The sequence below is a fragment of the Phaethon lepturus genome, unplaced genomic scaffold (genome assembly GCF_000687285.1).
Source record: "Phaethon lepturus isolate BGI_N335 unplaced genomic scaffold, ASM68728v1 scaffold13560, whole genome shotgun sequence".
Classification (NCBI taxonomy): domain Eukaryota; kingdom Metazoa; phylum Chordata; class Aves; order Phaethontiformes; family Phaethontidae; genus Phaethon; species Phaethon lepturus.
In genome coordinates, this window is record NW_010514153.1 from 49,282 (window position 1) to 67,666 (window position 18,385).

Here is an 18,385-nt window from a genome sequence, read left to right on the forward strand (position 1 = left end):
CACTGTAGAAATAAGCACATGACTTGTTTGCTAGTGTCTCTTCAGTCTGTGGCTCAAGATGGTACCAAGAAATCACTGGTGTGGGTGGCTGGCTGGGAGCATGAGATTCTGTATATTCTTTCTTTTTGATGTAATGTACTTCTATTTTCAGGTTCACATAACGCTAGGGACCTAAGAAGCATACGTAACATTTCTGTGGTGCTGGGACCAACCTTCTGAAAGAAGACTATAAAATAAATTTTGCCTTCAAGTTGTTTGTCCTGGGACTGACTTGTCTTTGGAGAAGAGCTCGACAGAGAAAACATTTTCACATTGGAACCATTATAAATAAACCTATTTAAAGAACTTGCTACCTGGAGACAGATTTACAGAGGTTAAGTCCCGCTTTTCATCTGTGTTCCCACTTCAGACTGTAAACAATGAGTGAGTTTTGGTTGTGTTTCAACTGCTGTATTGCAGAACAGCCTCAGCCTGTAAGTATGAATATTGACACTGCTTTGTTTTTGTATAATTAACTACATTGTTCATATTTTGTGGTTTTCTTGTGGCTTTTTAAATTAGTGCTGTTTGGCCAAGCTCAGTGAGAATTAAGGAATTAACTAACATCCTGGCTTAGTGGGGACAAAAAAAGTGTTTGTTCTGTTGTCATGCAGATATTTTCCTGTCTTTAAGATCAAATCTAGTCTTTGGAAAGAGGCTTTATTTGTTTGCATTGAAGAGGAGGGGAAAGGAAGGAAAGAGTCAGGAGGGCCTAAATTATCATCCTAAAATAAGTCATTTTTAACTGGAGGTCTGTAAATGTCCTGACTTCTGTATGGCTTATGGCCTGCCTTCAGATGTGGCTGGACACAGGAAGGAAATGATTCTGTTAAAAAGTCCAGAGTGAAATCCAGTCCTCCTCCACCTTAATTTAATGAAGGATTTCAGCCTTCATTGTTTTGTTAATTTTTAATTGAAACCTTAGGAGAGTGAAGGGATGGACTCATGCAGTAAATACTTTTTTTTATTTTAAATAGAATTTTGAATGGCTGTTGTGTGAAAAAGTACATAGGAAACACTTGGATAAAAGAACATTTCAAAGCATATGTAAGGAAGACAAAGTACAGAAATATTCTTGGGTTTCCTATCATCTAAGTACCTTTAGTGTGTGTTCCTGAGTCCAGGGCTGTTGGGAGAACGTCTGCCTGCATGAAGGTGGAATTAACCAGGAATATGGTTAGCACTGTGAGAAAGATCATTATACGGTGTGGCATCCAGATCAAGCTACATGAATGTCAGAAAAGGACAGTCATCTTGCAAATATGTGGAAAAGAGCCTAGTTACTACTTAAAGGATATGCTGGAATTACAGTGACCAAGAGAATCCCAGAGTGAATACAGCAAACTCACATTACTGTGCTCAGATGATAATATTTGGCTTTAGGGAAGCCAAAAGATTAAAAAAAATATATCTATAATGTTGGGCATTGTCACTGCACACAGCCTGAATGCCAGGCCAATTTTGGGTGGCAATGCAAATAGTAAAGTGTGACAATTAACATTTCTATCAAATGAATGCAACTTTATCTCACCCTAGAGTTGTGGAAGATGAACTCTGGAGTTCATTGGAGATACCAATATGGGGAGCTGCAATAGTCTCCTATTGCTTGAATACCATGCAGACCTTTAAAATGCTAGTTGTGTCCATATATAGCCAAAGTTATTTGGATGGTTTTTGGAGCATATATTTCAATTAAAAATAAGGTATGACTGTCAAAAAACTTTGAGATAGAAAATTGCATACTCTGTTTGTTTACAAGAATCCTGAGGCTCAGTCCTTATAAAATCTTGATACAGGCTTTATGATACAGTTAAGTTATTGCCCAAGAAATACAGGGTACATTAATACAGTATGTAGTGATCTGTAGGTCATGACTTGTGGAAAGGGTGGAGAATGTACTTCAAAAGTGGAGAAAAAGGGAAACAACCCATTTTTGTTGTTTTTGCTGATCTGGTGGTGTGCATTTGCTTAGAAAATTAAAACCATCCTTACATTTAAGATACAAATAGCATGTTGCTGGGCATTGACCTAGTTCCTGAAATCTGCCGTTCAAATGTTGTAGAAGCCGTGTTCATTATCAAACGACAAAATTCTTCAGGTTGCATCTCAGTAAAAAGAGTTGTGGGCCCTCGTCGGCATGCTTGGCAGTAGGCACTTAGTTGTTCCCCTGCAGTTACTCAGCTCATTTTTCGATGTTGTGTTGTACAGCCATCATTCTGCCATGCACTGTTGCAGTAAGTGGAGTATTTAATCAGGTATGTATACATCTGAGTAAGTACAGGAACGTTTTTCCTCTCTGACATGTAGCAAAGCATGTACTGTCAGTGTGAGCGAACTGATAAATCAGACATGTGGTAAGGAAGCAGTTTTTCCCTGTATTCTTGGTTTAACCCAGCAGGTAGCTAAAACAATGACACAGATCCTTGCTTGCACACCCTGCTCCCCCACCCCCCACCCGGGAATGGGGGAGAGAATCATAAAAAGATAGATCTTGTGCGTTGAGATAAAGACAGTTTAATAGAACAGGGAAAAAAAAGAATAGTGATAATAAAAATGAGAAAAGAATATACAAAACAAGCGATGCACAGCACAGTTGCTCACCACTCGCTGACCGATGCCCAGTTAGTTCCAAAGCTGTGGCCCCTCCCTGGCCAACTCGCCCAGTTTATATACTGGGCACAACATTGTATGGTATGGAATATCTCTTTGGCCAGCCTGGGCCAGCTGTCCTGGCTGTGTCCCCTCCCAGCTTCCCGTGCACCCCTGCCTGCTTGCTGGCAGGCCAGCACAAGAAGCTGGACTTGTCCTTGACTGCTTAGCAACAACCCAAAACATCAGTATGTTATCAACATTATTTGCATCCCAAATCCAAAACATAGCACTATGCCAGCTATCGGGAAGAAAATTAACTCTATCGCAGCCAAAAGCAGGACACCCTGTCTCTGCATGTGTTGTGTGATTGCAAGTTTGGCAGACTTATATGCTGAAAAACATGCTACTTTTTAGCCCCAAAGTACTGGTACCTATTGCCCTATTGTATCAAAAGATAGGTGAAACATGCAAACCTGCATAAAAGATGCCTGTCTGCCCCCAACTGTGCATTCAATCTGTCTCTTCAGTCCAGTTTCTCAGGAGAAATGCCTCATCTGCCTGGTTTCGTCTCATCCATGTGCCTTCTTCCATTTTACTTCCTGCTTCTTTGTGGACTAACAGTGTCCCAGTCATCACTTTCAGGTTCAGCATGCTCCTTCTGTGGAAGGACTAATGTGGTCTTGTAGCAACACTAACAGCCACCAGTGTCTTAGAATAAAGACCTTGAAAGCAGGAAGTTACTTAATTTGCTACTTGTTCTGACCAATGCTTAAAATATTCCTTTTGTTTTTAAACTTACGTTCTCTGAAACTCTTTTTTTTTTCCCCTTATTATCTTTGTCAGCTGCTAATATCTGGGACACCTTTAATGTCATGGATAGTGACATAAATTTTAAGCCTCTTCACTGGAGAAAAAAAAACCCTGAACTTTCAGTAGATACATGTTTCTTGGTATTTATAGCTTCCATTGAGCTAAAAGAGTTTTCCTCCTCTCTTGAAATCCAGGATGCAGGAACTGTTTCTGTTGCTTTCTTCTGGCAAAATTCTAGCATATTATATTGGGAATGTTCAGTACAGTGTCTCTATTCCTTGCAGCTATAGTGCTCTTAAAATTAAAAACACATACATGCACTGAGTCCTTTCAGTGAATTTTATAGAATACTGTTTTTCGGACTGTACACAAAGGCATTTTCTAGGTTATGGCCAATACTCTGCTTTCCAGACTTGCATCCTGGTGCTTTCTAGTGTATTTTCATGGTTTTGAGCAACGTCTTTTTAGATAAGATTTGCCAACTTCATGGCAATAAGAATACATTACTTAACTAATTTCACTGCCATCACTTCCCTAATAGCATACCCTGAGGCAGAACAGTAACAATGTTGCAGTTATATATTAGTGCACTTTAAGAGGTTCCTTAATTAAAAGACAGTATTTTAGCATTACCATCATCTTTTACTGAAATGTATCACAGCACAGCTTTTTGTCTTTTGTCAATGCTAAATGGATCCACCGTGGTGCTGTGAAATAAAACATAGGTGTCTTGGAAAGCCGTGTTCTAATCTTGTGATGTTCGTTGGATTGCTAAATATTTCACTTGTTGTTTCTAAGCCTGCAGTACTCATAATAACATCATGGAAGGAGGCATGTCTGAACATGGATCTCTGTGCTTCTCTGGAATAGGGTGATAAATGAAGAAATTGAATATACAAAGAAACAAAACTAATAGTGATACAGTTGAAGGAAGCATGTTCCTGGTGGTGGCTTAGGTTTTGCTTATTAACAGCCTGAGGTCTTTACCACAGTAGAATGCCAACAAAAGCCAAGGAAAAGTATTATATACAATTCTACAAGGAAGACTTCAGACAACTAGTTTTTTTCATGTCTGTTTTCATGACACGAAGGAGGTGATATTATTCTCTTAATAAATGTGTTCAGCTTTTTCTCGCTTGTTTAAATAGCCTGAATTCAGTCTCTTATGATCTGACCCAAACCTTTTTTTATTTTGAGAAGAGTAGTGCTTTCTGTGTTTGCACCAGGTTTCTTACACCTCCCACTGATACCCTTTATAGGTTCTGTAAGCTCATCTTGCACTTCCCAGTGACGAGTCCTCCTTCCCATGCTTTTTATATGCTGTCGTCCCATCCACCACTATGTTTCAGTAGACTCTGCCAAATCCCCACTACCAGATGCATTGCTTGGTAACCAAAGTTTAGAGAGCCTTTTATCTTGCAGGTTTTCAGAGAACATGTCTGTGGTTTCTTTCTTAGGCTGAGTTCATCACCTACACCAGGAATCTGTTATTTTCTTCCACTTCTTTTGGTGTTCTGTCCATTTTTAACTTGCAAAGTTAATTTTTGGTCTGAGAAGCCTTTGGTCATGATCTGGTGTACTCCCACCTGGTTTGGGCCACTGCCCAGTACAGCTGAGCTCTTCAGTTTAATTTTACTGCTGGGTCAAAGGACTGCTTTGCTATAAAAGAGTAAACTCTGCTCTCCTCCTCAGTCCAAGCTTCCTTCTCTAGTTAATTAGTTTCTGTTTTGTTGCTCGTCTCTTGTTTAGATTATTTGCATTTTGTATTTTGTCAAGCGGCTATTACGGTTTTGCTGCATGCTATGCCATATGTGTTTAAAGTGGTTTAGAAAGTGAAGTTTCTTTCTTGTCTTTTTTGATATATGAAAGAGGAATGACAGATCTGTATTTAGAGTAGGGAGGCCCACCTTAAAATACAGGCAGAAAAAACGCTGCACATGCCATATTTATGAACTGAATGCTGAATGCTACAGAAACCATAAATGATCTTGACTCTGATTACTTAAGGAAATTAACCACGGATGGATACTGTCAGCTCTAGCTTTTTTCCTAGAGAAGCAGTCATAGCTACAGCTAAGGATAGATCTACCACTGCAACTCTTAAAGAACACAGTAGACATATTGAAGTATTCAGTGTGCATAACAAATGCAGAATAAATGAGCCTTAGTAGGCATGCACAGTAAATCAGCTGTTTGCTACTAAGTCAGTCAGGTGTTTGTTTGCTACTAAGTAGTAAATCAAGTGTTTGCTCCGAAGAAGTACTGGGCCGGCCTCCCTGTTCAGTACAGCAGTGCTGTGCAAGTGCAGCTTCTGGCTGAAAAGGACTAAAACTCTGTCTGTCTCATTCATTGAATGTGAACAGCCTACCACATTCAGTAAGCCCATGAAAGATTACAACGTGGAAGGTGACAACTCTAGAGAGCCCTCAGATTTCAGACTTTTCATACTGAGTTACATGTTGAGCTGCCAGTTCAGATCTTTCAAATTCCTTCTTTCTCCTATTCAGTGTTGTTGTAGAAGTAGCCTGAGGAAACACCTTATCAAAGGGGGCAGAGTTAAATAAGCAGCAAAATACTTGGCTTTTATTTCTTAAACCTGATCTGTTTGTGCTGGTTTCAGCCTGATAGAGGTGCTTTAGATTTTTCTTTCTCCTTTAAATTAGCCCGCACAGATCTTAAAATATCTGTTGTGATGTTCAAGTATTAAAACGTTTACAAAGAAAACAAAAAACAGTATTTTTTTATGTATAAATACCTGAATGAAAATTAACTTAATATTTTGTGATCCTTTATTTCTACTTGCCAACAGCTAGAGGCAGAGGTAGCTCAGATGTAGTCTGAGAGATGTGCACTTTCACTGACTCTGTATGGAAGTATGCTTTGTGTTAGTGAATAGAGAAGTCAGTTGTTGCCCTGAAGCTAAATGTTCAGCCTTTTACCTTTAACTGTTTTTGATATGAAAGGGACTATTGAGAGTACAACCTTCCTCTGCTGCTATCTCACTGTATTGTAACTTTTCTGTAATGGATCTGAGATAATTCTGTTGGAGATAATTCTTAAGACCAATACGCAGCTCACAAAACACGCATTTTTTAAATGGCTATTTTAAAGATTTGTGCATGCACTTACATTTTTAATTCCCAACATTAACATTTCATGATGATGAAAGTTTTCTTTTTTCAGACTGCTCCTCAGACCTTTGGTTCTGCAGTTCCTGTCATGACTCGTACTTAAGCGTGAGACATGCATGGTATCAAAGTTGAATTATAGCTATTCTTCATGTATTCTCAGAGATCCTGAAATTATAAGGAACCCATTAAGCCACAGACTTTAATATGTACTCACTTGCAGTGATTTTCTCACTTTCATCTTCAGAGCAGCTTAGCTGATCACTCTGAAATGCTGACTTCTGTTAATATCCTGCCACAGAGTGAGGAGAATAAGAGGAGTGGAGGCTGAGCAGAAAAACTGAAGCTGTGAACTACACTCTGATGCAGATTCAGGGAAGGAATGCCCCTGTGAACCCATCAGTTTTATTTTTCTTTTTTAAATAACTTCACAGGCTTTTTTAGCTACCTGGGTGTACTCTCAAGGGAGCTGTAGTTTACTGTAGCTGAGGAAAGATACCATCTCTTTTTGAGTTTTCTCCGTCAAAAAAATGTGTGACACTGAGTGATTTGTTGACATGTCATGCTCGGAGAGACCTGACACCTAAAGGGAGAGGCTCACATAGAATTTTTAAAAATAGTTTTAAGCTACATTTATCCCTCTTCTGGCAATTGTAAATTCAGCTCATTCAGTCTCAGAAAATAGTGTAGGTTTATTATAATACGCTGTCTTCAGTAGGCACAGGGTCCTCCTAATTGTTTGTTTCTCTTGCTTGTGGTGTGAGTGTTTTTCAGTGTGAACATAACTGCCCTTTGTGTTCTGCTTGGTGGTTTATCATAAAGGACTACCTAGTTCATAGTTGGTATGTTTTGGTACTGGGATGCTCTCAAACCAGAGTATTTCAATTTTGCCTTATCTTGGGCAGGTCTGCATTACAGTTTAGGTGTTTCTAACCTGTACAAGATGGTTTCAAGTTGGTATTTGGCTGCCTTACCTTTGGAGATTGAGGATTGAATTGGGGCCAAATCGTGATTTGTCTTCTAAGGTTGCCCAGACCAGCACTTCTTTGCTGGAGTAGCATGGCACTTCACGCTCTACTGCTCTAGCATGGTGGGACTGGCCAGCTGGAGCTCTCCATCTCTGGAGCAGAGGTGCAGAGCTCATCTCATCAGGTTGAGATGATGCACAGCAGGAAATACTGTTGTCTGCTGGAGGCTGCCTTCCCTCTCTTTTATGTCTATTGCTCTGTGGGGTTGTGGTGCAGTGCAGAGTTTTGTAGCTTCTACTTGTTAAAAGAAATTATGACCTTTTAAATTCTTCTACTTAAAATCCCAAAACATTTCTGATGGGCAGCAACTGTGGTGACAGCTGAGCGCAGGTGTATGCTTTGGAAATTTGTGGCAGTCTCTTGTTCTGGCCTCAGATTGCTTGAAGCACAGGTTAAAGTCTCACCGACACTGAAACCCCCATGCCACTGGTTATGAGTTCAGTTTTCTTGCAGCTCAGGCCTGACTCATTTAAGAGGTCAGCATTGCTATCCTTGTTTTACAGCTGGAAGATGGCAGGCAGGGTACTTGGGGAGCTGTATGGTAGTCCTTCAGTGGATTCAAGCGCCTCTGGCCTTAAATGAGGAAGGAGCAGAGAAGTTGTTTGGTGCATATAGCATGATGTGGTGGTAAAGAAAAACTAATTGGATTTGAATAAAATGGAGGAAAAGACTTCAACAGGACTGATGAATAGATTTTAATTGGGGATTATACTGGAATGATAGAATTTTAGAGATGATGTCACATCAGGGTTTTCAAAAAGACAGTTGCATAAACTGTAGTTATTAATCTTTACCTCATTATATATATTTGCATAAAACTTGCCTTTTGGGGTGCTTTTTCAGTTTTGTGAACTGAAAAACTGATGCTATCAGGAATTCAATTATCTAAAGAAAGCACACTTGGCTATGTTCAACTGGGAACTAACGTTGTGTGTCAAGTGAGTGTACTAAACAGAAATTACTCTTATGATTCATGAAGTTCCTCTAAATGTAGGGGGCTTCCAAGCCAAATTCACTTCAAGTAGATTTCTTGAAGGACTTGAGTAAAATTAGTATAGGACAACATGTTACTTAACAGTGTTTGGAACAAATACTACTTTAAATACAGCTTGTCATACTCCAGTTACTTAAACATTTAATTCCTAGGCTCTAGGATGATGGTTAAATAGCAGATTACTGTTAAAATGGGGCAATAAATCATGCTAGGCACATATTCCAAACAAATCTGCTAGGATATGCAAACACACACGTGTTGCATATGCACACGTGTATGTGGGCGTGTGTATGCAACATAGTGGATTGCTTGTGTTTGTGGTAGCAGCTTGTTATTGCTGAACTTGTAAAGAGAAAGAAATATCAAAAAAAGAATAGACATGCTGATCCTTAGAATATCAGGCAAAAGAACCTACAGGGCCTTTTATTATCCATAGGAAAATATCAAATGCATATTTTCTTTTTTTTTTTTTACATCAGAATTCAGCTTTGAAAATGAAATGCCTTTTCAATTTGTAATGCAAAGAAAGGAAGATTTCGGGGAGGAAACAAAACAACTGCGATGTGTGTACTTCAGAGAATTAAGAAACAGGACTTATGTGTGAGAGAGAAGAACTGGGGCTACTTAATTACTGCTTTTTAAAACTATTTTAAAACCTGTCAAAGATTTCTAAGCCTGTTATGCTGTGAGGGAGAAGAGGTGATTAAAGTTGCCATGGTGAAAGCAGTGTGGATTAAACTGACTGCTGGAAAAATAGAAATTATATCCTCAAACACTCTTTGTGTGGCCCTACCCCTAAAGAAATGAAACATATGCACGTATCTCAGGTCACTGAGATTCAGCTGCTTTTTTTAAAATGAAGAATGAAATGCCAACATTTCCATTATAAAAGGAGAGTAATGTTCCTACACAGAGAAGATAATCAAGAAGAAATTTACACATTTTAATACATACACACCCAGATTAAAATCTGGCACGGAACTGACTGATGTGTGATGATAGATGTGTCTTAGCTGATGTAGTGGTTAAAGAACTGAAGGTTACCGTGTTTTCTGCAGGCTGCAACACTCAGTTTTTTTAATGTAGCAAAGGCATGCAAACTGTCGTTCCTGGTTCCTCTGATTTGTGAAGTATGTTTTGAATTGTCGGTTGGATTTTGATGTTTTGGAGGTTTTGGGGGGGTTTTGTGTGTGTGTGTAAGGAATAATCTGCTGAATTATGAGTATTTTTATGAGTGCTTGCGTGGGATCCCGCTAAATGTGCTGAGATCCTCTGAGGAAAGACACTATCAAAAAATAAAAAATACAAAACTCTTGGGTGTTTAGTAATTTATAGGGCATGTGTATAAGCATCATGATTTTTTTTGAAGGAAGCACAGCTTAAATTTTAAGGCAAAAATTTATTCTAGCTAGATCTTTTAAATGGGTTATGTTAATTATAGATTACATACATATTATTTTTTTATACTTTACTTTGTTAATGTTCATTGTAAACAGCTTTTCTGTATCTGAAGAGATAATAATACAAGAGGATTTTCTGAAGTGTGCAATACTTGTGTGAAATAACTGCTTTGTAACATCTGCCATAATGTTATACAAATGTGAGGGCATCTTTGTCATCCTTTGAAGACAGTAAAATTATTCTCCTTGTATGCTGCTGGTAGAATGCTCCATGTCATCAGAATGACATTCTGCAATATCTTAGTCTCTTGCTCACTCTCTCTGGACTTCACACCAGTGTAAATACTAATTTCTGTTAGAGCTTACATCAGTCTGATTTATCTCTACTTTATATAATAGGAAAAGTGATCAGGTACTCTACAGTACCTTACTGTTACATAATAACTTCTGTAATTTAGTGTTCCAGAATTAGTCAGCTCACATTATTACCCACTGAAATGGGAAGAAAAATGATAAAGGGAATGAGAGGGTTTTATTTGGTTTTGATGTCCTTGTATTTTTATCTAAAAAGACAGACAAAAGTCTGTCTTTCCCTTTGAAGCAGGCTCTGAAATACAGCTTGAAAACCTGTTTTACCATGTAGTTGCTTGTTGGTCAGTAAAAAGTGTATCAAGTGATCAACTCTTGCAAGGAACCACTTTTGAAAATAAGTAAAACTTGCAGTTGCCAGGTCTACAAACTCACTCTGGGTTCAGAGAGTCAAGCTGAATCTTTCCCACACTGGTACTGTAAATTTTCTGCAAGTAATCCCTTTGCTTCAGTTCACTGGAATTCAGTAAATAATTTGGTCATACCCAAGAAGGAATAGAATTCAACTTGGGCTCTTAGCAGTGTTGGCTCTGCAGGCATTGCAGGGGTGAGTATCTCTGATAATTTGTTTTTTATGACCAAACATAGCAGACACGTTTGCAATGTGTAAGACAAGAAATGCTGCAGGATGCACCAACTGTGCTATGGCTCATGCTGTTACTGTTCCCCAGATAAAAAGTCACACCTCAGTTTTAGATTGTGTTTTGTGCAAGTTTAGTTTTTTTAGTTTCTTAAACAAAAATTAGCTGTAACTATGCAATCGCAGAACACAGAAAAAAAAAATGAAGCCTGCAGGGGAAAAATTGGGAAGGGCAGAAAGATTTGGATTTCTCAATTTTTTTCCTTAGTGATCCCAAAGAGGGAATGTTGAGTGTCTTTAATCACTGAATCACACAATCATTAAGGTTGGAAAAGACCTCTAACATCATCAAGTCCAAGCATCAACCCAACTCCACCATGCCCACTAAACCATGTCCTGAAGTGCCATGTCCACATGTTTTTTGAAGACTTTCAGTGATGGTGAGGCCACTACCTCCCTGGGCAGCCTGTTCCAATGTTTGGCCACTCTCAGGAAATAAATTTTTCCTAATACCTAGTCTAAACCTCCCCTGGTGCAACTTGAGGCCATTTCCTCTCATTCTATTGCGAGTTACTTGGGAGAAGAGACCAACACCCACCTCACCACAACCCCCTTTCAGGTCATCGTAGAGCAGGTAGTTGTAGAGAGCAATGAGGTCTCCCCTCAGCCTCCTCTTGTCCAGACTAAACAACCCCTGGTTGCATCTTTGGTTCTGCATGTGTCTTTCTGCATTCTGACTTTTTTAGCTTTGGAGCAGGAAAACAAAGCCCCTTTGTGCTGTTCTTAGTGGAGAAATTATATTTCCCCTTGAGTTTAAAGAATATGAGATGCATAAAGTGTACTTAAAATGTATTTGCATTTTCAGTATAGTAGATTAAAATTGACACTTTAGAGCTTAAGGAATTATGTTTAAAATTGTCTAGACTGATGTTATAGAGAACTAGGATCATTTCTGAAGCTGTAATGTTTGGCTTTGCATAAAAGCAGCTGGAGCATAAACCAAGCATATATTGTTTTTATGAAGACAAGCTTTTTAAGCTTCTGAAGAGCTATAGCAATTCCTTTTTTTAAGGAGGAACTTTATCTTAGCTGCTGCAGGTGAATTAGGACAAAGAAAGGTGAGGGAATAGCCAGAAGCCTGAAGTGGCAAGATTTCTTAATACTACTCTGTTGTCTTCTAGCTATGCAGTCTTTGGGATCCTTTATTGAGGTAACTTGTAAATTAGTTGTTATTTCCAGTACAAAAAAACAGCAATGTTTGGGTAAAATTCCTGCCTAGTTGGCTGTGAAATGACAAAGTTGACTGATACCTTTATGGGACCAGGACAGAAGTTAATGTTACTGCAATAGAGAAGAGCAAGGAGCAGAGGCAGGGAGGACTCCTGAGAAGTGAGTATGTGGTGGGCTGTAAATGCCAGTCACCTGAAAGGATGACATTTCCCTGGCTGCCCATGCCCGAGCAGATGTTTATTCCAGCAGGCAGTGAAGAAAGGGATATGGAGCAAACACCAGAGGGACAGCAAGACCATCACAGCCTGCTGATTTTGAAAAAATATTTCTAATGTGCTATTTTCAGACATCTGAAGTGAAAGGTTAAAGAGGTTAAAGCTCTCTGTAGGGTAACTATAAAGTGGCAACTGGTGTTTTACCATTTCCGTGGTAGACAACTCAAGTTTGCTTAATAAAAGTGAGACCTTTCATGTTGATGCATCTCTCCTTGTCCTAAGTTATTTTGATGTAGTATGTAGCTTTCCTTAGTGTAAAACTTTGAAGCTATTGAGAAGCACATAAATGGCAATGTCTGTTGAGGATAGCAGTGGTAGGTGGCTACTCTGTGTATCTATGCTGTAGGTGGGCTGTGTCTATGGATCTTCACAGAGCTTCAGGGAAACTCGGTGAAATGGTGAAGTGAGGTTGAGGCATAGAAACCATGCAGGAAATCTGGGAAGAAAATTAACTTCTGCAAATTCTGTGCCTTGATCATGGAAGCATGTTTCTGGGTAGTGTTCCATATGCCACAGTGCCATCAGGCTACTCTTAAAATAATCTGAGGTCATTGGAATTTGACAGTTGTCATGCTGTTGAAAAACAACTTGTTTTATTGGCATAGCTGCCAGAGTCCACCGGAGACCTCTGTGATGGTAAAGGGTACCTGACATTCAGGCTATGAAACACAGAATGGTGGTGGTAGTGTTTTAGTTTAGGGTTTTTCTTCTTTAATTTAGGAACAATATATATTTTCCTACCAACAATTACTATTCAATTCTGTGTTCATAGCTGTGGTTTTTGGGAAGATGGAGTTGTGTACCTGCCTTTTTAGGTATCAATATGGTTCCATTTGCTGATGAGTAAAAGGAAAATTATTTACTATAAATATCTACACCCAGTTTCGAAATTCCCAGCCAGCAGCTCTTTAGAAAACCTGGTTTTGTTCTGTATGTTTATTGCTTTTTCTCCTCTTCATTCTGACTTTTTTTTTAATTTGCCAGTGACTGTAAATCTGTAGCCAGCAGCTGATGTTGGCTGTATCTTGTTCTTGATAGAAGATGACTATGTTTGTGGAACTGGGAAGCAGTTGCCCTGAAGTTGCCAATAATGCAAGAACCTGGAGGAGTCTGAGAGATCTTCGTGGTGCTTGGTATTGCAATGCCAAACCTTCCCCCATTTTTCTGACTGCTAAAGAACCATGCTTTCCTGTTCTTCCTATCTTGAGAAGCTCTTAAATATGGGCTTATTCTGGCAAGACCAGTGGATCTGACACACTAAGAAAGCCACTATATTTCCTGGATTTCTACAGTGACTCCAACTTCAGAATTGCCGGTACTAGACTGAAGGAATGATGTCAAAAAGTATGCAAGTAGGAGACACAATATACAGTGCTTGACTAGAAGTTTTCCCTCACAATGGCCTTTTTTCTTCATTGCCTGTCTTTAAAGCCTTCAACCTTTCAATTCAAAGTCTTCAATTTGCAATGGCACACCATGTTGCTCTTCCTTTGCCCCCATGCTTCTGTTGGGACTTGTTAGTTAGCTCCTGAACAACTTCCCTTCCATCTTTGGGAGGTATTTGCCACACTTTGGGCACAGGCTTTTGTGTTGCTGCTCTGTGTCAGATACTATTCTGAATATGTCGAAAGCTGTGCAGAAAGCTATTTTAAGCCTGAGCGCAAGCTGTTGATTCAAACATTTCTTAAGAGTTGCTGGTAGAGTACTCTTCCTGGGATGCTTCTAGTCATGCTATGTGTGGGCTTGGCATCTAAGCAACCCTAAAGTATCTACTGAGCCATCCACTACTAAATTGTCTTTGCTGCTTGTTGTACTGTCTTTTTTTTTATTTTGTCTACAATGACATCATTTTCACGTCCACTATGTGGGATCACCTTTCAGATGTGTGACTATTTTTCATAGTATGGGAGGCTGTTCCTGCTTCCCTTGTGTAGGTTGTAACTCTTTTTTGCTTTGATGTTTCAAAAGTAAGCAAAGACAGACTACACCATAATGTATTTTGGGGTGTACTTGTTCCAGTGACTTACCTAAAATGAACTGTATGAACAGATTTCCAACACTGACAGTCAGATTTGGGAACTTTGCACAAGTCCTCACAAGAGCAAGAAGTGGGATGGTCGCTGAAGCAAATTTGTGATTCTATGTTTATGAATGCTTCTCCCCACTGCAAAATAGGGTACCCAAGGCCGTGTGACAGCGTTCATATGCTGATGAGATAATTGGTCAGGATGCCTTTGGAGCAGCAAGGAGAACCCAGAGAAAATGGTGAATTCACACAGGTGACAAATAATTTAGCAAGGAAATGCCAATGGGAAGATTCCCAGAAGGGTCAGCAGTCAGGATTGTGTCTCACTGACATAACACATACAAAATTCTAATGGGATTAGTCCCCTTAAAAAAGGATTTGTACAAAAAAAAGAAAGTATCTTCATTCAGAGTAAGTTCATTTTCATAAAACTTCACTGAGAAGTAAGTACTACAGTACACCACTAGAAAACTTTGGGAATATTTATGTATTTCTTTGTATATAAATAAACAAGAAAATGCTGCATTTTGGACAAACTAATGTCAGGGCTTCTAAGATGACATTCACAGAGGTATTTAAAAGCTTAGGAATTCACTGTGTCTGTGTTTGATTCTTGAGGATGTTATTATTAAATATTGTGGCTTTCTTTTTGCCTGTGGCACAAGTACTAGAGCTTCCACCCATGAATCATACTGCTAAAAAATATCAGTGCCATAACTCCTGAAGATCCATCTTCTCCCAGTAAAGGAATTACTATGAGTTCCATGCAGAGGTTTTCTGAAAATACCACGTGTCCTGATTTGTTGTCTTAGTCAAAGGTGAATCACAATATGCCATACCAAACTGCTGCTGGTAAGCACATGTGACAATGCATTTAGTGCTATTAGCTTCAGAGCAGTAGATGTTTTAACTAGCTGGTCCAGAGAAAGTGTTAGACTAATCAAGTGATTGTTTTTGTATGGTGAGTATGACCGAGGATCCTGTATCTGGCAATGGCTATTACCTGTTCAGAGGTAGTATTGCAATTTATTTTTTGTTCTTGTACTTTCCTGTAATGGGGTTTGGTATGTGCGTATCATTCTGATTTAGAAGATTATACAGAGTGTATGCAGAAGTGCAGAAGGCTTGCATGTAATGTATCTTATGCAACATGTGTGCTTCCATATAGATGCAAATGTGTGCCCGCATACACAGGACATAATAAACCTGTTTATATTAGCCAGCTAGCTCTAGGAGGTCTTAGTACAGGATTTGTATGTGTGAAATACAATTTCTTAACAAAAGAATTTCAATATGCAGTGTACTTAAGGACACCTGAAGCTTTTGTTTGTGTTGTAGCAGGGCAGGGTGGTGACATTCACTTGGCTGAGCAGGAGAGGCTATGTATTGTAATCCTGACACACGTCCTTTAGAGAGCTACAGCTCTCATCATGGCAGGTGACCTTTCAAGTATTTCCTGTGTCCTTGCTGGAAAGGGTCAGTGAGTGAAAGGAAAGAGAGCTTAACATGATACAGTTTGCAGTGTGGTGTCATCAGGACTTTGGGATTTACTTTTTTTAAAGTAGCTATTAGAAATTCCCAGAAAGTTTGTATTGTGGTGCATCTTAACATCTTTTGTTTAATCTGTATCTCATAATTATGATTTTGATCACTGGGGAGCATATACTGCATCTGTGTTACAGCAAAATTAATTCCAGCCCACTCTACATTATTCCTCTTCCTCACCAGCTAAAATTAGAGCCTTGGAAAATAACCCAGATGACAGGAGACCTCTGGATGCCATCTAGTGCAGTGCACCTACTCAAAGAAGAACGAACTAGACTGGCTTTTGCAGGGCCATGTCCAGTTGTGTTCTGGGGATCTTCAAGGATGGACATTCAGATTCACCGGGCTCTTGGTGCAATGTTTGACCACCTACATAACAATTTAATTTTTTTATTTGTTTAATCAGTATTTTCTACGTTGTAACTTCAGGTTGCATCTATTACTGCGTTCCTCCAAGCCCGTCTGTCTTCTGTAGCCTCCTGTTAGGTAGTGGAAGACCATGAAAACCACAAGCAGATGTCTCTTCTTATGGGTGAACCAACCCACTCTTTCAGTCTCTCCTTCTATACCATGTGCAGCAGAGTTCTTGTCCTTTACCGTTGTCACAGCTCTAGATTCAGTCCAAAAGGTGCAGTGATAAACTGTGTTTCCAGCTGTGCAGGCTGGTAATAAGCACTTGTTCCAAGCAACAGCTAACATGTTGGAAGTTATGTGGCTTGGCAACTGTAAGAAAAGAGAAATGTCAGCTAAGTTCTGATTTTTGCTGAGATACCACAAGCCAGCATCACAGACTCATACCTTTCATCATGCCCTGATGTCCTTACCACTGTACAATCAGACTGCACAGTCTGTCTAAAGACATTAAGGAAGTATGGTTTCTATTATAAAAACCAGTATTGTTATCTCAAGATTACTGTTTTGTTTTTTAAATTATTTTAAAGAGGCATCAATCACCAAAAGTAATGAAAATAAAGTTACTGGAAAGAGAAGTTAGTTTGTGGTATAATGGGACATGCAAGTTACAAGCTGTAAATGTCATCTTAAAATTGTGCTAATGTGTATTTTGAAAAGGACAGTACTTACTAGCTATACCAAGGAATGCATTCTGGTTTGCTGTGTGACTTAAAGTTGGTTTAAGCATCTGGAATGGAACAAGTTCCCTTTAATGTGTGAGCTAAACACATTTCTTAAAAGACCTATTGTCTTTCAGAGTCATTTGACCTCATCTGGCAAATTTTCCTGTTTATTTAGAAAACATAGGCTACAATTGCCCTTTTTATCATGTGATGACTAACACCATCATAATATAATGGAATATTGTGTAAACAGATTAAAAAGTGTACACTTCAAAAGATTCAAGAAGGTGCTGAATTTGCTAAAAGCAAAGGAGTTGTTTGAGATAACAATATGCAATCCAGCTTGAGGTATTCATTTACAAAATTAATTTGATGTGAAGTTGTACTTAAAATCAGACTGGAAGATTTTATAAAGTCAGCTTCTCTGTCATTTTAGATCCTTTTATTTTCCCTTTACTTTTGTCTTTTTCTAAATATGCACAGTTCCTTTGCTTGTGAGTTCAGAAAGCGGTCAGATTTGCTCATTCTTTTTTTTGCCACTTGAATCAGTCAGTAACTGCCAAGTGATTTTGCCTAACGGCTAAATCCAGTGTACATTTCATAATCAATTTATTAGATGCTAATTATAACAGCTTAAATATTTAAAAACTTACCTCTTTTCAACCCTTTGTCTCAATTTCCTAACTCTCCTTTAGCTAGAGGAGTCAGCATCCTGGATTTTTGGAAAGGTTGATGAAAGCTGCATGTGCTGGAGGACTGCTACTTACTTCTGTTGCTTAAGAGCTGGCATGAAAACTTGTACAGGTTTGCTCCTGCTTCTGTTCTGATGAAGCCATAGTTTGTAAGACCCGTTCGCAATTAAGACTCTTCAAGCAATGTGCTAGAAACTGCTATGTAAGGGACTGAGAAAAATGTGTTAGTAACTGTAGCAGCTTTGGTGTTTCGCAGTTGATGAAGATCGCACCCTGGTCAGAACATCATTGAACTGGGCTTAGATACCACGTTACTGCTTTAGAATAGATCTGTCACTGAAATATGGTGGTTTGGAGGGAGTGGCTAGCATTATCATTTATTTTGCGTATTATCTTAGTTGTGCTTCTCTGTGTTTCTTCTGTATGGTAGACCTCTTGACATAAGGCATTTGAAACTTAAAGGTCTAGTTCTTCATCCTTATTTCTTTAGAGAGTATGTGGTCAGTATAGTCAGTGTCATTTTATGGTTCAAAAATTAAATTAAATGTTAAAACTTTAAATATATGCTAGTGCCTGACTGGAATTTAACATTACTGTGGAT

General features: G+C 38.9%; 1 protein-coding gene across 1 annotated transcript in view; it reads left to right on the forward strand.

Annotated features, from left to right (window-relative positions):
• Nucleotides 1–419: 419 nt before the first annotated feature.
• The window catches only part of CDC42SE2 (CDC42 small effector 2), a 32,998-nt gene continuing 15,032 nt past the window's right edge, over nt 420–18,385 (forward strand). The window contains exon 1 of the mRNA XM_010292164.1: nt 420–473. Coding sequence (XP_010290466.1) covers nt 420–473 — 54 coding nt within the window. The remainder of the gene's footprint in view (nt 474–18,385) is intronic.